Genomic DNA, 26,012 nt, shown 5'->3' on the forward strand with positions numbered 1-26,012 from the left:
AAAGATCAGTTTGGGTACATTAAAAGATTTTAACTTACAGAAAACATATACTGCAAAAGAGTCGGAAGATAAGACATACTGGGAAAAGGTATTTGTGATGTTTAAAACTTACAGAAGGTTAATATACAGAATACATGTAGAACTCCTATAGATCAATAAGAAAAAGACAACTCTGAAGAAAAATGAGCAAAGGATATAAACAAGCTACTTGTAAAAGAAGTGCAAATGGAAAATATACATATGAAAACATCCTTAATCTCACCAATAAATAGGGGAATACAAATTAAAACAACAATGAAATTTCATTTTGCATCTACAATATTGGCAACAGTTTTTAAATCCAGCAGTACCAGTGAGGCAAGGATGTCAAAAAATGGAATTGTAAATTGATTGAACTACTTTAGAGAGGCAACCATTATGAGTATTTTTTGTGGGTTCCTTTTCTAAACTGTTAGTGTTTAATAAAATGGAAGATTCAGATACCTCCAATCCAGAAATTTCACCTCTAGATAGACAACACACTGCACACACAAGAAAACCTGTTTAGGGCACCATCGCTTGTAATAGCAAAAAGTGGAAATTACATAAAAGCTTACCAGTAGAAGAATGGATGGATTATTATAAAGATAACACCCTTGATGTTATCTTTCACCATTCAAGCAAAGAATTGGAACTTTGCCACCACCTTAGAAGCTTCTTCTATGACTGCTATCCAAATCACAAATCCTCTTCTACCACTTATAAGTAACCATTATCTTGACTATCAACAATAGTTTACTTGCTTTAAAAAAAAGGTTGTGTTGTCACCCAAATGTGCAACCCCAGATGCTGTGGTTTAGTCTTGCCCATTAGCAAAAATTGATATGTTTTCTAAGTTTCTTGTAATCTATATTGGTAGATGAACCTAGAGTCTGGACTAGACCAAGGTTTGATTCCTTTGCAAGGCAGAAGGCAGATAATGTCTGATTGTCTCTCTGTAATATAAGCAGCCACTTATGCTTAATGCTCACTAATTCCATGGTGATCACAAAATGGCAATATTCTAATTCTTTTCTATTCTCTCATTTTCATTTATTAGTTGGAATATTTTTATAAGGGGAAATTGAAATTCAAACTGTTCCATCTGTGGCTTTGAGTCTTTTTGAAAAACAAACAAAAAAGCCCTAGTTGTCATTCATAGTTTACTTGTTCTCTATTATGTCAAGAGGTTCCAAGGTCATTTTGTTTATTTCCTGCAACAGACCAGGAATCAGCCATTTCTTCAAGAAGCCCTGTTTTGTTTTGTTTTCTTTGTCTTTATTTATTTTTTAATCTTTTGTTGCTGCTGCTGCTGTTGTTGTTTAATGAGAATTGGCATTTCAAGGCCATAATCTGGGTGTTCATTGCATTTGGGTTGGCCCTTGCTTCTAGGCCTTTTCAATGGACAGAGTCAGGATATAAATAATACCTTGAGTATATCTTTTGTGTGTGTGTGTGTGTGTGTGGTGTTTTTGGTCTGTCCTTTTTTAAAAAAAATATTTTGGTTAAATATATAAATACATTTTTTTGTTTTGATTTTTTTTTTTTTACATTAAGTTCCAGGATACATGTGCAGAATGTGCAGGTTTGTTACATAGGTATACATGTGCCATGGTGGTTTGTTGCACCTATCAACCCATCATCTAGGTTTTAAGCCCCGCATGCATTAGGTATTTGTCCTAACGCTCTCCCTCCCGTTTCCCCTAACCCAGCAACAGGCCCAGGTGTATGTTGTTCCCCTTGAGTTCATCTTGACCTGTCCCATTCAAATTCATGTCTGCCACAGTTGATTTTGCTAGGTATAAAATTCCTAGCTCATACCTTCTTTCTTGCCTTGTTTATCTTTTTGTGTCTGTGCATATTTTTTATTCTAATTGTGCTGACAGTATGCTTTTTGGCAACCATACTTCCAAAGCAATGTTTCCTTGGTATCTTAAGTTCATATATTTTCCTTGGCCATAAAACATTGCTGGCAAAAAGTCTGATGATAATCTAATCGTCTTTTCCTTATAACTCATGCTGTCTATTACCTCCCTCTCCCTATCTCTGCCCAGGTTCCCTCAAGGAATCTTTCTTTCTCTTTTAAAATATAGCAAACATATTATGATATGTCCTGGTGTTGGTTGTATGACGATATTTTCAAATATACAGTATACTTTTTCTTTCTTTCTTTCTTTTCTTTTTTCTTTTCTTTTTTTTTTTTTTTTGAGACAGGATCTCATTCTGACACCCAGACTGTAGTGCACTGGTGCGATCTCAGCTCACTGCAACCTCCACCTCCCAGGCTAAGCATTTCTCCTGCCTCAGCCTCCCAAGTAGCTGGGATTACAGGCCCGTGCCACCATGCCCTGCTAATTTTTTTTGTATTTTTAGTAGAGATGAGGTTTCACCATGTTGGCCAGGCCGGTCTTGAACTCCTGACCTCAAATGATCCACCCACCTTGGCCCTTCAAAGTGCTGGGATTACAGGCGTGAGCCACCTCGCCCTGCCAGTATACTTTTTCAATACGTAGTTTTAAATCTTTTTTTCTTTTCAGGAAAGTGTTTTTTTGAATTACAGTATTTGCTCTGTTCCCTTGCTTTGCTTTTCTTTTTCGGGGAGTTCATTATCTATAATGTCACTCTCCTTTGCATATCTTTATAATTGTTAGTTAGTCTTGAATTCTTTTGATTTCTTTCTTCATTTGTTAAAAAAATCTTCTTTTTTATCTTGTATTTATTTGGAGACATTATTGGTTGCATTTTTTACTCATTCCTTCTAGCTTAACCTTTTCTGACATGATTTTTTCCCTTTATTTCTAATTCTTTCCTGAGTTTTATCATATCATTTGTATGTTGTTCTAATTCTGTTTTGTTCTTTCATTTCTCATACCACTTTTTTTTTTTTTTTTTTTGAGATGGAATCTCACTCTGTCGCCCTGGCTAGAGTGCAGTGGTGTGATCTTGGCTTAATGCAACCTCTGCCTCCTGGGTTCAAGCAAATCTCCTGCCTCAGTCTCCTGAGTAGCTGGGATTACAGGCACCCACCACCACACCCGGCTAATTTTTTTTTTTTTTTTGTATTTTTAGCCAACGATGTTGGCCAGGCTGGTTTCGAACTCCTGACCCCAAGTGATCCAACTGCCTCAGCCTCCCAAAGTGCTAGGATTACAGGCATGAGCCACCATGCTCTGCTTCACATCACTTTGTAACTATCATTTAGTTCATTTTGAAATAGTGGCTACCAACATTGATCTGTTTTGTAGGTACTTTTTTTTTTTGGTCATGCTTTCATTGTCTGTAGGTCTGTATTCTCATTTTTAAAACAGAAATGCTGTGTGAGATTCTACCTTGATATTTTCTGTCCCTCATTTTTTATGTAAAATTCTTGAACTCTTAGAATGACATAGGGTGCAGGAAAGTTTTTGAAATTCCACAGAGCTTCCTCTTCTGTTGTGTTTGTATTGTGTTTACAAATATGGCAGCTTGCTTTCTAAGATGTGCTGGCTGTGTTCCCCATCCCATTTGGTTTTAGATCCACTCTTTTCTTTATCTCTGTTGTCCCTGTCTATTGCAGTTTTGATTCCACTCTTCACAGTTTCTCCTCAGTGTGAGGCTTTGTCCTAGAAGGTCAGATTTGAGAGTTTATGGTGGCTGGACAGTTCAGCCCTTTCAATCCTTCTTACCACAGGCTTTTTGTACTCACTCAGTGTTGGAGAGAACAAATCCCTCCCAGTTTCAGCTACTATTCTCAAATTGGTTCCCTGTGCTTTCCAAACTATTGGCTATTTTGTGGTTCTCCTGTTCTCAGGTCTAGAGGATGCCCTGTTGCTTCTTTCCTCTTCCTCCTGCATGGACAACCATACCAGGTCTATAGCTGTTGGTGGTTTGACCCCACAACCTGCACTTGGGAGTAGGGCACATCTTGAGGGGTCATCTTGTCACTTAGTTTTGTCGTAGAGCTGTCCATAGGTTTTTTTCTGCTACAGTTGCTCTATTAGTTTTCATGTGGGGATTCAAACAGATTAAAAACCTATGCTGTCATCGTTGCTTTCTTCCCAGAGTACCTCTAACTCAACAGCATTTTGATCCTGTAGCTACCCATTTAGAGAAGTTTCTTTTTCTTGATATAAGTCATTTTTCTTTTTTACTTTTTATTATGAAATAATGACAAGAAGTTGCAAATAAGTGTACACGGAAGTCCCATGCATCCTTCACCTACTCTTCTAATGTTGACATCTTGTATAACTATAGTATAATGTCAAAACCAGGAAATTGACATTGGTATAATCCATATAACTTACTCAAATTTCACTAGCTATGCACACACTCATTTGTGTGTGTGTGTATGTGTGTGTGTAGTTCTGTGCAATTTTATCACATCCATAGCTTTGTGTAACTGTCACAATCAAAGTACAGAACTGGTCTATCGTCAGAAAGCTTCCTCAAACTAAACTCTGATAGCCACTTCCTCAATCTCTAACCCATGGGAACCGCTAAATCTGTTCCTCATCTCTATGACTGTGTTATTTAAAGAATGCTATATAAAAATTATTTCTATTTATATGGAATTATATTTTATTTATATAATTATAAAATTCCTTTTGAGATTGAACTTTTTTACACAGCATAGTTCTCTTGAATATGTCAGGTTGTGTGTATCAAGCCTATACATTCATGTGCAGGCTCTTGCATGATCATAGGTTTTAATTTCTCTAGGATAATTGCCTAAGAGTACAATCACTGGGTCATATGGTAGATGTATTTTTTGTTTTAGAAGAAACAGGCAAACTATTTTTCAAAGTGGCATACCTTTTTTTATTCCCATCAGCAATGTATGAATGATCCAGCTTCTCTGCTTCCTCTTCAACATTTGGTGTTAATACTCTTTTTAAATTTTACACATTCTGATAGGTATGTAGTAATATTGCATTTTGATTTTAGTTTGTCTTTACCTAATGGCTAATGATGTTGAACATCTTTTCCTGTACTTATTTGCCATTTGTATATCTTCTGAGATCAGATGAGATTGGGTACATTCAGGGCGTTATGGCCATAGACACCATTTGTATATCCTTCTCAGTGAAATGTCTTTGATGTCATTGGCTTGTTTTCTTGTTTTCTTTTCTTTGCCTTCCTTCCTTCCTTCGTTCCTTCCTTCCTTCGTTCCTTCCTTCTTTTTGAGATGGTGTCTTTACTGTCACTCATGCTGGAATAAAGTGGCATGATCACAGTTCACTGTAGCCTCAACCTCCCGAGCTCAAGCGATCCTCCCACCTCAGCCTCCTGAGTAGCTGGGACTACAGGTGCATGCCACTATGCCTGGCTAGTTTTTAAAAAAAAAAATTTATAGAGACAGGGTCTCCCTATGTTGCCTAGGCTTGTCTCAAACTCCTGGGCTCAAGTGATCCTCATATCTTGGCCTCCCAAAGTGCTGGGATTACAAGTGTGAGCCACCATGCCTGGCCTTTGTTTTCTGATTGGATTGTGTGTTCTCTTAATGTTGAAATTTGAAAGTTTTTTAAAAAATGTATTCTAGTTACTAGTCCTGTGTCGGATACATGGTTTGTAAACATTTTCCACCAGTCTTTATCTTACTTTTTTCATCCTCTTAACAGGATCTTTCATAGAGCAAAAGTTTTTAATTCAGTGATGTATAATTTATCAATTTTTCCTTTTATAGATTATGCTTTTGGTGTCAAGTCTAAGAACTCTTGCCTAGCTCTTGATCCCAAAGATTTTCTCCCATGCTTTTTTTTTTTCTAAAAGTCTTACAGTTTACAATTTATATTTAAGTCTGTGATCCATTTTGAGTTCATTTTTGTGTAATGTTATTTTTTTATTTTTTGAGATAAGAGTCTTGCTCTGTTGCCCAGGCTGGAGTGCAGTGGCATAGTCACGGCTCACTGGAGCCTCAATCTCCTGAGCTCAAGTGATCCTCTTATCTTGGCCTCCCAGAGTGCTTAGATTACAGGCATGAGTCACTGCACCGGGCTGAAGACTCATTTTTTTAAACTGTGGATGTTCAATTGCTCCAACACCATTTGTTGAAAAGCCTGTCCTTCCTCCATTGAATTGCTTTTGTACTCTTTACAAAATTCAGCTAGAAATATATGTGGGTCTCTTTCTTGATTCTCTTGCTGGGGCAGTTAATCTGTATTCTATTCAGGTCCACCCGCAGTATGGAGGGAAATCTGCTTTACTCAAATTCCACCTATTTAAATGTAAATCTCATCAAAAACAGCCTCACAGAAACATCCAGAATTAATGTTTGACCAAATATCTGGGCACCATGGACCAGTGAAGTTGACACATAAAATTAATTATCACCCTGTATTGTATTTTATTTTGAGAAGTTTCCTGTGTCATTAAATCCTATGATTTTTGATGATTGCATAGAATTCTGTTGTATAAATATATCGTAATGTATTAGCCTGATCTCCAGTTGTTGTACTTTTAAGATGTTTCCACATCTTACAAGTTTTTGCTATTTTAAATAATGTTATGTGAACAAACATCCTTGTATGTACCTCTTACTACCCACTTGTAAAAAAGAGAGAAATTTCTGGGTCAAAGGATGCAAATTTTTTTTAAAGCTTTTAAATGCATCTTGCCATATACCTTTCCATAAACACCTTATTCCTGCTAATAACATGTGATATTTGATCCTCAGAAAAGATTGTTATGGAGGTTCAAGTTTTTTTGTTTTAATAGTCTGAAAACTTCACATTATTTTTTAACTCAAACTTTAGTTTTTGCAATTTATTTTCCTAAATGTTGTATTTTGTCAGTTTTCTTTATGTGTATGATGATCGTCTCCTTTATTGTAAATTGCAACATTTTGTCCCTCTCAAATATGAGGCACTCAGGACTCTCAATTCCCCCAGTTCTTGTTTGGATCACTTCTTATGGAGAGGCTTGTAGATTCAACAGAAGTGCTGAGGCATTACCTTTAGATTCTGTGACATTGCAGTTAATAACTGAAAGGAAGCCTTTTCTGAAGTATAGCACACTGATGAACTGGATTGATAAAGTCTTTTTTTTTGCGATGGAGTCTTGCTTAGTCGCCCAGGCTGGAGTGAAGTGGCATGATCTGGGCTCACTGCAAGCTTCGCCTCCCGGGTTCAGGCCATTCTCCTGCCTCAGCCTCCTGAGTAGCTGGGACTATAGGCACCTGCCACCAAGCCCGGCTAATTTTTTGCATTTTTAGTGGAGACAGGGTTTCACTGTGTTAGCCAGGATGGTCTCGATCTCCTGAAATTGTGATCCGCCTGCCTCAGCCTCCCAAAAAGTTTTTTACATAGTAGTAAATTTTAACAGTAGTAGCTCATCTGTTTTAGAATAATTGGTGCCTAGGGATTGAAGAGACCTTGAGAGGTCAACCAACGAATAACACTTCTGGAGACAAAGCTACAGAGATTTCATCTTTGGCAGATGAGAATCAGGGCTGTGTTTGAAGGTCTCTTGTGTAAGAGATGATTTATTGGCTCTTCAAAATCTCTTCCAATGTCTAACAACTATTATGAAGCCCACCATTAGCCAAAATCCTGAAGAATTTAATGATGCTTAATGCCAAGGTAACTGGATATTTATATAACCAATATTTTATAGGCAAATCTCTGAAAACATACCTTTCTTTGTCTCCTCTTTTTTTTTTTTTTTTTTTTTTTGCACCACTAGTGGTATAGTTTAAAAACATTTCTCATAATACATGCTTCATGGCTTTTTAGAATAAAAAATAATGGTGATATACCCTTAGAGACATGCTTTAGGACACTTGGTTTAAAAAGGTGTGTCTTTGATGACCACCTCGAAAGAGTGGCAAACTTCACAGTATAACTTGATAACATACAAGGAAATGGATGATTATACTATGACACGTTGCCACTAAACAAGAGTCTGACAATCAGGTCATTGAATAGAACATAGCACACAGTTTCAAATATTTAAGCACTGCTTTCTGGGAAGTAAAAACTGACTCAAAACCACTGATGTATTTTGACCGTTAAAAAAAAAAAAAAAGATGTAGCAGTTTAGCTCTTCTGGACATAGCATTTCCTTTCTAGAATGAGACCGGTTCAGTCAAGCTTGAAATCAGTAAGAGGAATGATGCTTTCCCTTAACTGTTAAGAAAAAGAAAAATGAAATAAAAAAAAATAAGTTACTACTGCAACAACGGCATGGCACTGGGACAGTGAAATAAATAAAGGGAAAATTGGATGGGCGTGGTGGCTCACTCCTGTAATCTTAACACTTTGGGAGGCCGAGATTGGAGGATTGCTTGAGTCCAGGAGTTCGAGACCAGCCTGGGCAACATAGTGAGACCTCATCTCTATAAAAATAAATAAAGAGAAAATCATTTTCTCATAATTGCATAGTCTCCTAAGAGAGAGGGCACTGAGAAACCACTTGACAGCCCAAGGATCATTTTCACTGATTACCTGGGCACCCATGATATCCGTTCACTTTATGAGAATACACACACTACAAGCTTCCTATTCTGTAAGAGAAGATATTTTTTTTTTCACATTCAGCATGATAAGAAAATGCTCATTTTCTTGAGTGTCAGCATGATACTCAAATTCTCAGCTCAGAAGTTGCAGCTGTCGCAGTCACTTGGCAGCTTTTGCATCATCCTGCAGGCTCAAAAAGGTGCAGGGTCAAAAGCGCAGCTCCCTTTGGTACACATCCCCAGCAGCATCTCCTCAAGGCAGGTGCCCAGGGCCCTTACTAGGGAAAGCAGGTGTCTGGGCTTCAGGAGTGGGCTGGAGCCTACCCTCAGGCCAGGGCTCCCAAGAAAGCCCAGAAGAGCATCTCTCCCAGTGCTGAAAGACTAGACACTTTCTGCTAGTGCTTTTTTGCTGCCCCATGTTTGTTTTAAGAACCTTAGCATAGTAGAGTAGGGAGCTATCTTTTCCTCATGTTTTTAAAGAAGAAATAGGCTTAACTAGGGGAAAAAATGGAGTTGGAAGTCTCATTTTCTTTAATGTAGTCCAAATCCCTTTTTCTTTCTGGGGTATATTTACATCTTGTTGTTTTGGGAGAATTTTTGATCAAAGATTTGAAGAGTTCCCTTTCCTTCCAGTATTAGGAGGTTCCCCAGGACCAACCTGAGGTTCATGACTTGCTAAAAAGGACTTATAAGGCTCAGCATATAGTTGTACTCATGGCTAAGATTTATTATAGTGCAAAGATACAAAGCAAAACAAGTAAAGAGAAAAGTTGCATAGGGAAAGTCTGGAGGAAATCTGGCTCAAGCTTCCAAGAGTCCTCTCCCAGTGGAGTTACAAAGTACACACCTAATTCCTCCAGCAATGCTTTGTGGCCATTGTGCAAGGCAAGTGTTTATTATGGAGGCTCAATAGAGACTCAGTACCCCAGATAATGACTGGGTGCTGGTCAGGTAGGCACACTCTGCCTACCACATACACAAACTCCAGATTTGCAGAAGAAAGTCAGTTGTTCAGCATAAACCACATTAGTCGGGCAGTTTAGACCACTCTTATAATTTAAGGAAAATGTTATGTCACTGCAGGAACTGTTTACCAGCCAAGTTCCCAGAAGCCAGCTAAGGGCTAACCTTGCAAGCAGGTCCTTCTAAGGATGGGCAGTTTCAGGCCTGCTATATTAACCATTTTCTGTGTAGCTGATCTCCTTGGTCAAGGCATTTTATAGCAAAATTATTAACAGTAGTGTCCCATGACACAGTATGAAACTAACCTGAGTATTGACTTTACTTAAAATCCAGAGGTCTTGGATTTAGCCAATTAAAACAAATCCCATTAGCTATAAAGGTTAATCTTAGGAAGCCAGGTGGCTTTCTCCTTAAGGTTTTGTATTAACCTTTTTTAACCTAGCCCGAGGCATCAATTCGAGCACAACACTTCTCTGGGTAGTAAATTGAAGCTGACCTGCATGCCTTCTTGGGCTGAGGCGGGCCAAGATAGTCAAGATATGTACACAGGAAGGACAATCCCAGAGAGCATTCTTAGAAACAAAGAATTCAAGTTCAGTTACCCCAATGAAAACATGCGTTAGTCAGGTAGCACAGGTTGGCAGAGCCCCCAGTGTGTCTTCCCACCGTGGGGACTTCAGCCTACGGTTTCCCTGTCCAGTCTAAATAATTCAGCTAAGTTCTTTGTTTTAGAAGGACTGCCTGAAGGCAGTTTGTTTCTTTCAGTTTTTCTCCTAAGTGTGGACAATATCTGGAGGTGTTCTTGGAAACTAGAGGAGCTGGGGCCAGTTGCTGCTATCTCATAGTCAGTGCTGTTGGGTGTGATCATAGGCTCAGCAGTCAGTTTGAATCAAGCCGGCATCCTGGAAAGGGAGCACTGGTGTTCAGGAGCAGTTCTGAAAAACAGATCATTAATGCCCTCTTTCTCCTGCATCTCCCCAGGTGCCGGGTTTTTTTCTTCTTTGCTATTATGCAACAGTGTGATTCATTCAGAAATCATAACTTTACCTTTTCCTCAGCCATTGTTTATTCTTATCTAGACCATTTATAAGGAAGGGTAGAAAGGGTTGGGTGTAAGAGGGACAAAAGGATTTACATAGAAAATCATTGTTTCATGTAACAACCAGAAAAAACACATCATGTTCCAGAATGGGCTAGGACAAAATCCTGAATTTTCAAAATTTTCAGACTGTGTTTGCATTACCCTATCCCTTTTGTCCTGATTATTTATTCAGGAAGCAGCCTAGAAAATATCAATTTCTGTCTAGGAACAGCTGCATTTATCAATCAAACTGCGTAACTAAGAAGAGAGGTGAGCAAAGAAGAGTCAGACTATCAATCCATCATTGCAAATTTCAAAATACTCTGGCAAGCTGAACACAAATTAATAGCAGTGAGCTATCCCATAAGGGGTCAAGAGCCCTATCTGTCAGGAGTGGATGGAGGGGTCCCACTCTCTGTGATGTGCTCTCCCCTAGCTTGCAGCTTTTGACAGGGTTCTTGGGATTCATCATTTCTGGTGCAACTAGTTCGGTTTCAAATGGTCCTATCAAAGAGCAAGCCCTTTCCCGTAGGCATCTGCAAGTGACCCATGTGATTCGGATAGCAGAGTTTATGGCCCCACAGAGGAGTGTTGTAAACAAACCTGCAATAGTCCCCGAGGCTGAATTATGTTCCTTGAGCCTATGCCTGTCTTCAGAGATTGGAACAATCCCTCACAGACAGTATCAAGCTTAGCATAAGCTCCAGGCAATTAGGATCTATGAATTCAGGATTCCAAACTAGCTAGCAACTTTTCCTCTATAGCAGCAGCAAAGCCAAGAAGATACAGGGCCAAACAGCTTTGTTCCAAGTCCAATTGACAAGAAATGTTTTCTAAGCCCTGTTTACATGGTCAGATTTAGAGTCCAACTGACCCACTCCAAAATATGCACGTTAGGCTGGAAAATCATTAGCCTCTACAGGTCAGACAGACACCTGATTATATAAGAACTTATTAGCAAACTAAAAACTGCTTTTTAAAATTCAAAAGGTGTTTTTTCCAGTGGAGATGAGCTATGCTTCTATGTTGTCTACCTTTTCCCATAGGCTCCAACAGGCAAAAATTATGGCAAAAATTATAGCAAAAATAATCAGCTATGGAGATTTTGGTACTTAAATACTCAGAGTTTACATTGTAATTCATCTACTAGCAACAAAAATCAAGAGGTGCATATTCTTCTAATACTTCTTATAGAGTAGCTTTCCCTAACTGGGGTAATCCCTCAAGCATTTATGAAAGTATAAGCATATAATATTTTACATCAGTTTTTATCATATATTCAGGTGCAATAGCCACAGAATAGAAGCCATTTTAAAAAATCTCTCTCTCTTTTTTTCATTGCAGGTTTACTCAAACTCCTAGTAGTAAAGTGGTAAATTCAGCGTATATGATTCACATTATACCTGGTGAGAGATTCCCAGTTGGAATGCAAGGGGCTGCTGTACGAGGCGATGGGGTATTATTTCCCCCCTCCCCTTTCTTGCTGGTTTATCTAAAACCTTGTTCTAGCTCTTGGAACTGACTTAACAAAAACGTTAAAAGTTTGCATTGCTTTCTCTTCCTTCCCACTTGGAGGAGAAAGCAATGCAAACTTTTAACATTTTTGGCCCATGCAAAATGTGTTTTGGGAATGTTTGGGCCCTTTCTCTTCTCATCTAGAGGAGAGAACAAAACCCAAAGGCATCAGCCAGGCTGCACTTTTTAATCCCTTCATTTTAGCTACCCGTGGCCAAAAGCAGCCAAGGAATCTAATGAACCAATTGTCCTGGGGTTGGATCTGTCATTTTGAATTCTGTAGGTAACTTTTACCTCTCACAACAGACATCATCTCAGCAGCTGATTCATACTATAGATGGCTAGGTAGCCACTGGGCATTGAAGGTTCACCATCATGTCTTCTTCATCCTTCCTTTTCCCAAACCCTGCTTTAACAATAGTTCAGTGGTTTGGGTTGTTTTTTTAGCAAATCCCACTTCTGATAGTAGCTGTCATCCCCAGTTTGGGGATTTGCTAGAACTCAGCATATAGTTGTACTCATGGTTAAGATTTATTATGTTGAAAGGATACAAGGTAAAACTGAGAAAGAAAATGGAAAAGGCATATGGGGTGCAGTCTGGAGGAAATTAGGCACACTCTTCCAAAAAGTCCTGTTCCAGTGAAGTCCCACAGGATGTGCTTAATTCCTCCAGCAATGAGTTGTGATAACACAGGAAGTCTTGGCCATTTGCAAAAAATAAAAATGTTAGAAGATATGTTAAGCTTTGGCTACTTTTCCTTAGTAACATAAAAGTTGTGATGCCATGCTCTGTAAACATTGGTCATAGTTATCAAGCTTATCTTTTTGCAGCTCAAGGAAGGATTTTCGTATGGCAAATGGCCAAGAATTCCTGATTGAAAATGCGAGACTTCTCCAAGTTCTCTTGAAATACTGGCAGGATGGTGGAAAGAGCCTGGACTTTGTTTTTCTATTCCCCGCTTCAAACTTGATTTTGCCGCTTAGTATTAATTTCACTTTGGCAAGGGGTGATCTATTTGCATCTCAACTTCCTTATCAGTAAAATGTCATACAAATCTCCCAGTCACAGGGTTGTTATAAGAAAATTAGCATATATGGGATCTGGCGTGGTGGCTCACGCATGTAATCCCAGCACTTTGGGAGGCTGAGACAGGCAGATCACGAGGTCAAGAGTTTGAGACAAGCCTGGCCAACATGGTGAAACCCCATCTCTACTTAAAATACAAAAATTAGCTGGGCTTGGTGGTGGGTGCCCGTAATCCCAGCTACTTGGGAGCCTGAGGCAGGAGAATCATTTGAACCTGGGAAGCGGGGGTTGCAGTGAGCTGAGATCATGCCATTGTACTCCAGCCTGGGCAACAGGACGAGACTCCATCTCAAAAAAAAAAAAAGAAAATTAGCGTATATGGAATACTTGGCTCCATACTTGATGCAAAGTAGGAGTTCCATAAATGTAATATTCTCTTTACTTTGAAAAAAATGCCCACTAAAAGACAGGGACTATAAAATTTATATAAACTTTATAAAAGCCCCAACTAGAAGTAACCTAAATGACAGCCTAAAATGACCATCACTAGTAGACTGAATTTTTTAAAAATTGTGGCATGTTGATGCGATGCAATACTACACACAGCGTCAACTATTGTTACTGCAAAAACATGGATATATCTCACTGACATCATGTTGAATAACACAGGATAATGCATACTGTATAATGCCATTGAAAGTAAGTTCAAAAACAAGCAAATTAATCTATGGTGACACAGATCATTAATGGTAAACTTTTGAAGGGAGTATGGATTGGAAGGGGGATACATGGAGCCAGTTGGGGTGCTGGCAATGTTTTATGTCTTTACCTGCATGGTGGTGGTAACACAGGGGTATATGTATATAAAAATTCATCAAGCTGTGCACTTATGATTTGTACATTTTACACGTACTTGTATATTATTTACATGTGTACATATATAAGTAATACCTCAATTTTAAAAACTACTCCTTTTGATCTAGGAGCTGGATTTTATATCAATATCATTTTATTAGGAGAGTATCTAGCTCCAGATATGACATGGCAACAGCTGGCTACCTTGCAAGCTGTGGTCAGTCTGTTCCTTGTATGTGGCCCCATTTCAGAGCTTGCCTGGAGCTGACAGGCATATTGTGAGGGTCATGCTCCATCATCATTGACAGCTGGAGATGCCATCACATGTCATTGGCAGCAAAGCACAGGGAAAACCAGGCAGTGGACTCTGCATCCCACCCTTAGGCTGTGAGGCACAAGCCCCAGCAATGGAAGGATTAGAAAGCCTCTCAATTTAAAAAGACAAGGGGAGGGGAATGTGGGCTGCACAATTTATAAATAGACATTGCCCAAGGCTGCCTGATGATGAAGTGGTTGTTTAGTAAATCTTTCTCCTTTAAGGATGCCAGTATCGGAGACCATTTTAAAAAAACCAGTTTCATTTTGTCTTTTGGGAGAGATCCTGGGTTTCATTGTCAGCCCTGTTGGGTGATATTTCCCTCTGTCGCATTTAGGGACAGGCCTTCAGTATTTGGCATCACCTTTACATGGAGCACAAAGATGATGATGATGATGATGTGTCTTTTGCCAAATGGATGAGCAGCTTCTGGGGCCACAGCTGGAGAGAGGAGGATCAGAGAGGACTCCGGGAACGCCACCGACTGCAAGCCACCAGTCACAGGAAAACCTCCCTGCCCTGCCCAGTGAGTGATTGTCATGGAACCGGAGGGGAGAGCTGGAATAGGGGAGGGGGTTTCTCTTAGATAATTTTTTGAGGAATCTTTGGATATAAAGTTTTCTTTGGTTTAAAACTAGTACTTCTGAGTCTTTCTCATACCCACAGAAATCTCTCTTATTATTTCATCTTGTCTTTCAAGGGACCTTATTGTCATCTAATGGGTAATGATTTCTTCATTTTTAGTTGTCTGAGATATCTTTAACTACTCTTCAGAGCTCCTGATAAGCCTGAGATAATCCCACTGAGTGACGGAATTTAAGCCAAAGGAAAGAAACTTGATGCTATACTTAGTCTGTGTAGCCTTGTGGCTCAATGTGTGATTTCCGTTTGAAATACTGAAAATTGTTCCACTCTTTGGTAGACCTTCTAAGGAACTGGGGATCCCACATAACAAGTCACTACCTTTGAGAAATTTGACACACTTGTTTTTCTTCCAGGGAGTCCATTTGGTTTCTAGATGGTAGAGGGAGCTAAAACTCTCCTGCCCTCAGCACTGTTTTGTTATAGCTAGGCAGAGCACCTGATATCTGAGGAACAAGATGCTAGCAGGAAAGCTCCCAAGAGGGGAATGGGTGGGCTTGGTCAGCTGTGGACTCAGTGACATGTACAGGCGGCTAGTCTCTCTGCTCTACTGGCATGCTAGAAGGCTCCACAGTAGACATGTGTGTCCTGTGCTTCATAGTTACACAGCAATAATACAGCTTTTCTTTTTTATAAGTCCCATTAAATGTCAGCTACCAGAGGATAGTTTCTCAATCCCCTGCTGTTGCCAACCCCGGAACCAAGTAAGTTTTGTTTGGGGTAATATTATTTTATTTTTAACTTCAGGCTTCCCAGACACATAATGTCTATAAGACATATGAAAGTGTGTAAGGCAACCTCTATTACTCCTGGTGATCAGCAAGTTTGAGGAAAGAGAATTCTTTGAGACACAAATATTTCAAAATATATCCCTTGCCAAATGCATACTCAGGGACAAAGGGCAATCTTCAACCCTTCTTTCAGCTTCAGGTTGCTAAAGTGAAAAAGATGGGGGTGTTGGACTGAGTGATCTCTAAGAACCCTTCTACCTCTAACCTTCCATGTTCTGTTATAAAATAAACACCTGCTTATTGCCTCTCATTTTAATATATATTCCACAATGAGCAAAATATCCAGGCTGTGTGAACCAGGAGTATGATTAGTTTCCAGTTTCCAGATGTGAGAACAGGGATAAACAAAAACAAAAACTGTAATTTACTATTTATGACAATGGCCTCTTGGAGCCACAGGAAATATGAAAACATAGAAAGAAACATGGTTTACTAGTTCCTTGAATAAACTTTAGCATCTATGGGGCTTTTAAAACAGAGATAGTTACCCTATTTACAGAATTCACTTTTAGGTTACAATGTTGTTTGCCTTAATCTATGGAATCACAGCATCTATTATGTATAACATTTGTAAACTGTGTCCTTATGACATCTTTATCTGCTTATCCCTGCTTCGGGCATTTGCCTGAATTAACCGTTTAGATTCTCTGAGTCAGCAATGAATTCCATAATTATTAGACTAACATGCAGAATAAAAATTGCTGGATTAAAAAAGTTAAACATATGACTGAATAGAATGGAGAAACAATAAGCATAGATCACAAATCAGAGGAACCAGAGGTCAATGGGCAGAGTACTGGAAAGTAGTTGGGGAGTCTAATTCTTCATTCTTTGTCTACATAATGCTGTATATGTATAAGTGAATCTACACTTGAATACTTTCTATCTCTAAAATGTAATCAAATATTCTTACTTTTGGTGTGGTGCCATGGTTCACACCTGGAATCCCAGCACTGTGGGGGTCCAAGGCGGGAGGATCACTTGAACTAAGGAGTTTGAGACCAGCCTGGGCAACATAGTGAGACTCTGTCTCTCAAAAAAAAAAAAAAAAATAGCAGGGTGTGGTGGTGCTTCCATAGTCCCAGCTACTTGGAAGGCTGAGGTGGGAAGATCACTTGAGCCCAAGAGGTCGAGGCTGTAGTGAACGGTGATCATGCCACTGCTTTCCAACCTGGGTAACAGAATGAGACCTTGTTTATATATATATATATATATATATATATATATATATATATTCTTATTTTAAGGAACAATTTGGTTTTCAATTTTTTGTCTGCTTTGAGCTAATGGAAATACCTTAAAGAGAAAAGCTTACTCTTATGCTTACTTTTTTTCTTCTCTCCTGACTGCTCTAAGGCCCTTCCCTCTCTCAACCTTTTAATAATCTATAACCATCAATATTACATTAAGTATTATATGCATAGGAGGAGAAGAGCTTTCCCCCTTGCCTACTTTGAATGTGGTTTCTTTTTTTCCCCACTTCTCCTTGAATGTAGTTTCTAATACATCTTCATCAGTCTCATGATTCACACAAAACCACAGTGAACAACATTAATTAATTTAACATATTTATTGAACACCTACTGTGAGCCAAACATTGTCCGAGTATCACAGGGTGAAAGAAGACATGCCCAGTCCCCACACTTGTGGGACTGTCAGTCTAGTAGAAAATACAAATTTGGCAGAAAGAATTAGGTACAACAAAGGGTAAAGCTTAGGGCTTTTTATAGAATGCTACTTTTCCCCCAGACTCATTAGAACCTATGTTTGCTGAATTAAAGTGAATAAAGAAATCCGATGTTATTGTTCTGCTGTCCTTAGTGAAAAAACATAATATGAAGTCTCCTGTTATTAAACTGACTTGCCTTCTCTCTCCAACATCATATGAATACAAAACTGAAGTAAAACAGTTTCCCTGTCATTTATTTATTCTGTGGAAGTGCATTTTTAATACTTTTAGTCTGTTTAGCTTTCTAGTCATCATCTCCTTCAGCTTAACATGGTTCTGTTAACATTGTTCAATGTAGTCTGGGGCTCATGGAAGGGAAGATTGTGCTAAATGAAAGATCTTTGGGAGAAGAAACCGAGTTTATTGGCCCAGGGCTTTTGTAACTCCAGATGGACCTCCACAGTGCTTCTTCTATGCTCCACGGAAGTCACCATATGTACTTGCCCACATGGTATACTTTAAAGGATACAGAATAAGTCTCTACCGATGTACACCCAAGATTTTTTCTTTTTTCTTTAAAGTTCTGGAATACATGTGCAGAACGTGCAGGTTTGTTACATAGGTGTACATGTGCCATGGTGGTTTGCTGCACCTACCAACCCGTCATCTAGGTTTTAAGCCCTGCATGCATTAGGTATTTGTCCTAATGCTCTCCCTCTCCTTGCCCTCTACCCTCTGATAGGCCCCAGTGTGTGCGTTGTTCCCCTCCCTATGTCCATGTGTTCACATTGTTCAACTTCCACTTGTGGGTGAGAACATTTGGTGTTTGGTTTTCTGTTCCTGTGTTAGTTTGCTGAGGGTGATGGCTTCCAGCTTCATCTATGTCCCTGCAAAGGACATGATCTCATTCTTTTTTATGGCTGCATGGTATTCCATGGTGTATATGCACCACATTTTCTTTATCCACTCTATCAGTGATGGGCATTTGGGTTGGTCCTATGTCTTTGCTATAAATAGTGCTGCAATAAACATACATGTCTATGTGTCTTTATAGTAGAATGATTTATATTCCTTTGGGTGTATACCCAGTAATGGGATTGCTGGGTCAAATGGTATTTCTCATTCTAGATCCTTGAGGAATCACCACACTGTCTTCCACAATGGTTGAACTAATTTACTTTCCCCCCAACAGTGTAAAAGTGTTCCTATTTCTCCACAGCCTTGCCAGCATCTATTGTTTCTTGACTTTTTAATAATTGCCATTCTGACTGGTGTGAGATGGTATCTCATTGTGGTTTTGATTTGCATTTCTGTAATGATCAGTGATGTTGAGCTTTTTTCATATGTTTGTTTGGCCGCATAAATGTCTTCTTTTGAGAAGTGTCTGTTCATATCCTTTGCCCACTTTTTGATGGGTTTGTTTGTTTCTTGTAAATTTGTTTAAGTTCATTGTAGATTCTGGATATTAGACTTTTGTTAGATGAGTAGATTGCAAACATTTTCCCCCATTCCATAGGTTGTTCACTCTGATGATAGTTTCTTTTGCTGTGCAGAAGCTCTTTAGCTTAATTAGATCCTATCTGTCAATTTTGGCTTTTGTTGCAATTGCTTTTGGTGTTTTCATCATGAAGTATTTGCCCACGCCTGTGTCCTGAATGGTACTGCCTAGGTTTTCTTCTAGGGCTGTTATGGTTTTGGGGTTTACATATAAGTCTTTAATCTATCTTGAGTTAATTTTTGTAAAAGGTGTAAGGAAGGGGTCCAGTTTCAGTTTTCTGCATATGGCTGGCCAATTTTCCCAGCACCATTTATTAAATAGAGAATCCTTTCGCCATTGCTTGTTTCTGTCAGATTTGCCAAAGATCAGGTGGTTATATAAGTGTGGTCTTATTTCTGAGTTCTTTATTCTGTTCCACTGGTCTATGTCTCTGTTTTGGTACCTGTTACCTGTTACCATGCTGTTTTGGTTACTGTAGCCTTGTAGTATAGTAGTGTGATGCCTCCCTTTTTTTTTTCTTCTTTTTTCTTTTTCTTTTTTCTTTTTTTTTGAGTTGAAGTCTCATTCTTTTGCCCAGGCTGGAGTGCAGTGGTGAGATCTCGGCTCACTACAACCTCTGCCTCCAGGGTTCGAGGAATGCTCCTGCCTCAGCCTCCTGAGTAGTCAAGACTACAGGCATGCACCACCATGCCTGGCTAATTTTTGTATTTTTAGTAGAGATGGAATTTCACCATGTTAGCCTGGCTGGTCTTGAACTCCTGACCTCAGGTGATCTGCCCACCTCGGCCTCCCAAAGTGCTGTGATTACAGGTGTGAGCCACTGCGCCCGGCTGTCTTTTTTTTTTTTTTAAATTAAATTACCTTTCTCCATTGTATATTCTCCCTCCATGCTCTCAATTTAAAGTGATGAAAGATATTTGTAATTTTAGTTTTTTATCGTTGATCTACTTTCAGATGGCTGCACTCTCATTCTTATAGTATCTCACTACAGGGCAGGTGGGGCATGGCCCTCTTAGGGGAGTTCTCACAAACCTGGGAGAGAACACATACTATCAAGTGTCATGATTGGCAGTGGCTTCTTGTATTTCAGATTATATTTGAATTTAATTTTCACAGGAGGCAATTCCTTAATCCAAGGAAATGAAACTAATGATAGAATTTCAGGTACCAGTGAGAACTCTATAGGGAGCTTTTAGCATAATGTTCTGTGGACTTTTCTCTCTTCTTCTAGGTGCTAAGGTGGAGGAATTGCTAGAAAGGCAGCGGAGAGGAGTGGTCAGAAGCAAGTGCTCTGGAGCTGGCCTCCCGTGTCCTTCATTTACTAGCAGCATAACTCTGAGCAAGCTGCTTGAGCTCTCTTTGCCTCCAATTCCCCACATGTAAATGGGATTGGTGATCATAGTACAGACCTCATAAAGGTGCTGTGAATATTCAATAAGTAATGTATATACAGTGCTTTGAACAGTGCCTGGTACCTATTAACTTATTTATTAAAAAAATAAGTTTTTTTTTACACTAAATGCTATACAGTGTATACATTTAGAAAAGGAGAGGGGACTTTATTTCTTGTAAAGCTTATAGCCTGCAAGTTGGCCATCCCACAGCCTGGGAAGCATAGCCTCCAGAAAGACTGGACATAGGCACTTCAAAGGAGGAGGGGTAGGGGGTAGGAGCTTTATGCTGAACAGGTTGGCTAAACTTCCATATGCAACAGTTTATAGGAGGAGCTATGAATATTCGTGAAGGTGGTTCTGACACAGTTCTGTGGACACAGGAATTTTGAACAAACATGCATGTAGCATGTATGACCCATGTTCACTTTGGGATGGAGACTTAATATTTAAACGTATTACAATTAGGCCCTATTCATGAAAAGATCTTCTTAGGACAGGAAGGTGAGTGAGTGTGCAGCCCCCATAAACTGGCTAGAACCAGTCCATGGTTGGTAGTCTTGTCAGGAGAAAGTTATTGAAATCAATCTCTTGTCCAATCAAAACTGTAGTAATGGCTGGTGGAACAAGGGAATCAGCTAGTCAGCATCTGATGGAGCTGCAAATTGTTTTAATACTGCTTATGTCAGGGCCGGTGCTTGTTTAGCTGCTAGAGGAAAAGAAAAACCTTGTGGCGGTCAGAACATAGTTTATTCTTTAAGTGTAGGGGTGCACAACTTAACCCTTGCCTGGCATGGCCTTAGGTCCTGTTTATAATTAGGTATCTTATTGCCACAAAGGCTTTGTTCTGTCAGTGTTAGGATCTCTATTTTAACATTAATGCTGGTCAATTGTTGTGTCTAAACCATAAAAGACAGGGAGTACAACGAGGCGCATCTGACCTCCCGTCCCGTCATGGCTCAGAACTAAGTTTTTAAGGTTTTTATGGAATCCCCTTGGTGAAGAGGGGGTCTGTTCAGTTGATGAGGGGCTTAGGATTTTATTTTTAGTTTACATACCTAATAAGATGCTTTCCTTCTCCCTTTTCCTTTTCCCCTCCCTCATCTCCTCCCTCTGCATCTCCCTCTCCTCCTCTGTCAGAGGTGTTGACACTTAGAATTTTTTTTCCAGATGCCTTCAGTTAATTACTGCACAAAATTCTAGAGTTTTTCATTTTCCCTTTACTTCATTGTCTTTTATGTTTCTCTTTTATATTACAATGGGAAGATAATTGGTAATTTTATATTGAACATTGGCAGGTAACATGTTCTGTTATGGACTGAATGTTTGTGCTTCCCCTTCCCCCATTCATATGCTGAAGCCCTAATCTCCAATGTGATGGTATTTGGAAATGGAGCCTTTGGGAGATAATTAGGGTTAGATGAGTTCATGAGGGTGGGGTCCTGGCCTAATGGGATTAATATCCTTAGAAGAAGAGACATCAGAGAACTTTTTCTTTCTCTCTCTATCCCCACATATGCATAAAAAAAAGCGGTCATGTGAGGTTGCAGTGAGAAGGCAGCCATCTGCAAGCCAGGAAGAGAGCCCTCACCAGGAACTGAATTAGCCAGAACCTAGATCTGGGACTTCCTAGCCTCCAGAACTGTGAGAAACAAATTTCTGTTGCTTAAGCTACTCAGCCTATGGTATTTTGTTATAGCAGCCCAAGCTGACTAATACATTTTCATAACAAGCATCATCACCAGAGAGTGGAGAGCTAGTAGGGAAAACATTATTATACATGACCTAATTTAATGTCATTTGGGGTTATGATCTCAGTGGCATATGGTTTATATGGGCTTAGTTTGGCTACTGCAGCTTTGGGATGAGTAAGACAAGTCCTTGAATTTTGCTTTAGGAAAAGATTCCAAGTTCCTGAGGTGTGAAGCGTTATAAGCTCACAGGAGTTTCTTCTTATAGCTCTCCTCTGTTTGGCCACTATATAACTTATGATATGGTGTTGGTGACAGTTTTGCATTGATTTAGTGTGTAATAGTGTGACCAAGCAGGGTCTGTTCATTTCCCCAATTAAAAAAAGTTATTTTACTGATTAGTTTAAAACATTGTTTGGCTTCCCAAAAGGATGTACAGTGCATGGTTACTAAGCTTATCTTTATTATTTCTCAAAGAACTATCATTTTACCAGTTGAATATTTGAATGTTTTCCCTGATAGTGTTTCCAAGTATAGCTAGTCCACTCATTTGTAGTCCTCTTGGCTCTGATGATAGCATTAGACTACGTTATAAAATACTCCTCATATAAAATTCTTTCAGATGAATTCCTGAAGACCTATAGATTATTATTACTAACTTTATAATAGAATTCTGTTTAAATTGGTACATGGCTAAAAGTCACATTTACAGGCAGTTTCACATGGAAATAGAATAAAGTTGTTGCTGTTGTTAAAGATAAAGGATTTAGTACTGCTAATCCAGGAACCAGATGTCACATGCTTAGGCATGTCACTTTATCTCTCTAATAAAGTCACTAGTCACATAAGTCTTAGGCAAGACTTAGCCTCACTAAGATTCATTTTCCTCATATGTAAAAGGGGAAGAATCACTCCCTTGTTGACTTTATTCTGAAGTTAGCTATCAAGGACCTGGCCCCAGAGTGCCAGGTACATACTGTGCACTAGGACTCAATATGGGTCTTACTATGCCAGCACCTGGATCTTTCTCATTATGTCTCATCTTGCTGTTAACCATTGACTACAGGGTGGGAGGGATACAATTGAAGGGTGATTGCAATTACAGCCAGAATAAAGAACATCGAGTAGTTAAGCTCTTGAGGTGAATATATTACATAACCAATTTCCCCCTCCCCAACTTTCCTTTTAGGTTTATTGGCACTTAAAGAAAAACAACTTTCTTTTTTTGGATCTGTTTTATGTTCGAAGCAATATTGAGCAGAAGGTACAGAGATTTTCCATAGCCCCCATACTCCCAGATATGCATACCTCTCCCATGATTAACCTTCCTGACTAGAGCGGTATATTTGTTTCAATTGATGAACCCATGCTGACACATCATTATCACCCAGAGTCCATAGTTTACACATTAGGATTCAGTCTTGCTGTTGTACATTTTATGGGTTTGTACAAATGTATAATGGCACGCACCTACCATTATAGTGGCATACAGAATAGTTTCACTGTCCTAAAAACCAATTTCTTTTTAAATGAGAACCAATGACTTGGGGACAGAGAGCGCATGGGATTTTCTTTGACAGAGATTGTTGTTCTGGGTCCACAGGGGAAAGAGTCATGCTGTTTGGAGCACTCTAATCAGGAGAGTCGGTGTACAGGGCAGTCATTTCCCTCACAGTCAGTGCCTGCTGCAATGCTGTAGCCCAGGAGCCCAGGGTGAGCTCAGAGTGTGAGAAGATAGCAACCCAGGTGCTATACAGCATGATTCACAAAACGGGGGATAGATAGGTGAGGCTATTTTAAGCCATTTGGGACATTGTTTTAGGTCTTATTGAGGAAAATTACCTTAGGAGGGCATATAGAATTCCAAAAATAGAGCTCGCATAGCAAGTAAACATTTTTTAAGAGGAGGAGCTTCTCCCTGTCCCAATTACAGTTCTCTTTTAGGCCCATTTTCCACAAAGTCATATGCCAAAGCGAAGAGACAAACTGCAAAACCTATCTGCTGTAAGGAGTTTTAAGTACACACTTTACGTTGTGATCAAACTCTTGCCATTCTTTTTAGGCTCCTTAATGGAAAAGGACGTTTGTACAAACATCCATTTCACTCCCAGTCACAAAACTTTAATTTATTATTATTTTTTTCTGACAATATAACACATGTTCCCCAGATATAACTATGAAAAATACTAAAAAAAAAAAAAAAAAAAAAAAAAGGAAAAGGAAGAAAACAATAGCACACCACAGAGAAAAACTTTGGTAAGAGTTTGATATGTTTTAACATTACCAATCTTGGGATATTGCCCTACTTGAAATCCCTCAATGTCTCATTCCAGCTCTCTTGGTTCCTCTTGGTCCACTGTGCTCCCCAGCACCACTATGCCCGCAAGCTTCTTCCATGGCAGTGGATCTGCCCATGTGGTGCTCATCTCCAGGCAGAAAGCAGTCCTTGTCCTTTAACCCTTGCTCATCCTTCAGCTTGTCGCTCAATCAGCACACATTCACAGAATTCTCTCTGGATACTTCTCCTCTACCCTCCTAACACCCACCCCAATATATATAGTTTTACCCCGTTCTACCTTCTCATTGCACCTTGAACTTCCCCTTTATAGCATTTAGCCAAGGACGTAGGCACATGCCCTAGTTGTTTAACATCTATCTCCTATGCAGATGCCATCTCTAATAGCCTGTTTTGCTCCCCATCCTATCCACAGCACCTACTACCATGACTGACCTATTTAGTAAATGGACTAATATATACAGATTTACCTTAGGTATCTTAGCAGCTTTACATATCTTTAACCATATTTCTGATTATTATTTGAGAGTAAGTTTCTAGGTATGCATATCTAGAAAGATATGCATATGTTTGCCAGTGCTGCCATAACAAAATACCACACACTGGGTGGCTTAAACAGGAGAAATTTATTTTCTTACAGTTCTGGAGGCTAGGAAGTCCAAGATTAAAGCTTCTTCTGAGGCCTTGCTTGTTTGATTGCAGATGGCTGCCTTCTCACTGTGATTTTCCATGGTCTTTCTTCTGACAGTGAGCAACTCTGTTGTCTCTCTACCTGTTCAAATTTCCTCTTCTTGTAAAACACCGGTCAGATTGGATTAGGGCTCACCCTAATGGCCTCATTTAACGTAATCACCTCTTTAAAGCCCTATAGCTAAGTGCAGTAACATTCAGAGCTGTTGGGGGTTAGGGTTTCAACCTGTGATTTTGGAGAGATATAGTTCAGCCCATAACAACATACAATGGCTGGATCTAAGGAGGGGAATAGTTTAAACTTATTATTTTTTCTTTTTTACGTCTTCTTGGATACCAACATTTCAAGCTTCTTAACACATATTTCTCAAGGCTTTCTAAGAAGGCTGCACACATTTTTAATCCCATCAGTAAGGGGTGATAGTTCCTGTCTCCCTGTACTCTTGCCAGTGTTGGTATTATTAAAACACATTTTTTTTGCTAACCTGAAAGGTAAAAATATTGTTATTTTATTTTACATAATCTTTGACTGCTAATTAAATATTAACATTTGTAACCATTTGGTATTTCCCTTTCTTTTATTCTTTATACTGTACATTCAATATATATTTAATGAACCCATGCTATAAACAAGGCAAGGTGCTGGGTACTAGCAGAGAGTAAAACATAGCCCTTGATATGATGCAGCACACAATCTAGTGGAGAAGAGAGGCACTGAACAAAATTACCCAAATTATTAATTACAGTTGTGATAAGTATCCCAGAGGAGAAGCATTGGAACCCAGGAGAGCATCTGGCAGGAACCTGAACCAACCAGAAAGGTAGAAAAGGCTTTCTGAGGAAATGCAGCTTTTGCTGTGACTGAAGGATGATTAGCCATTAGAAAGATGAGGGAGTAGGGTTGTGGATGAGGTCACTGGCAGGGAGGAGCCTGTGCCAGTGCCTGCGCTACACAGGAGCAGGTGAGCTCAAGAAAGAGATCAAAGACCAGTGAGAAAGGAAAGATAGAAAAGGAAGACTAGTCTAGAACCTTGGGGAGCCCCAACAGCTATGAGCTGATAGAAGGAAGAAGTGAGCAAATGTCTAAATTACAGTGGCAGCAAGATCAAAGGGAAAGCAGGAAGGTGCAGTGGTAGCA

At 39.3% G+C, this 26,012-nt stretch overlaps 1 protein-coding gene across 3 annotated transcripts in view; it reads left to right on the forward strand.

Annotated features, from left to right (window-relative positions):
* Positions 1–26,012, forward strand: part of LNP1 (leukemia NUP98 fusion partner 1) — a 55,658-nt gene that overhangs the window by 14,507 nt on the left and 15,139 nt on the right. For 2 of the 3 annotated variants that reach the window (XM_055110205.1, XM_014344310.3), the window contains 2 exons: positions 11,838–11,949; positions 14,544–14,732. In XM_055110205.1, coding sequence (XP_054966180.1) covers positions 11,838–11,949; positions 14,544–14,732 — 301 coding nt within the window. The remainder of the gene's footprint in view (positions 1–11,837; positions 11,950–14,543; positions 14,733–26,012) is intronic. The other variant, XM_055110206.2, reaches the window with a different exon arrangement.

Source organism: Pan paniscus, chromosome 2 (assembly GCF_029289425.2).
Source record: "Pan paniscus chromosome 2, NHGRI_mPanPan1-v2.0_pri, whole genome shotgun sequence".
Classification (NCBI taxonomy): domain Eukaryota; kingdom Metazoa; phylum Chordata; class Mammalia; order Primates; family Hominidae; genus Pan; species Pan paniscus.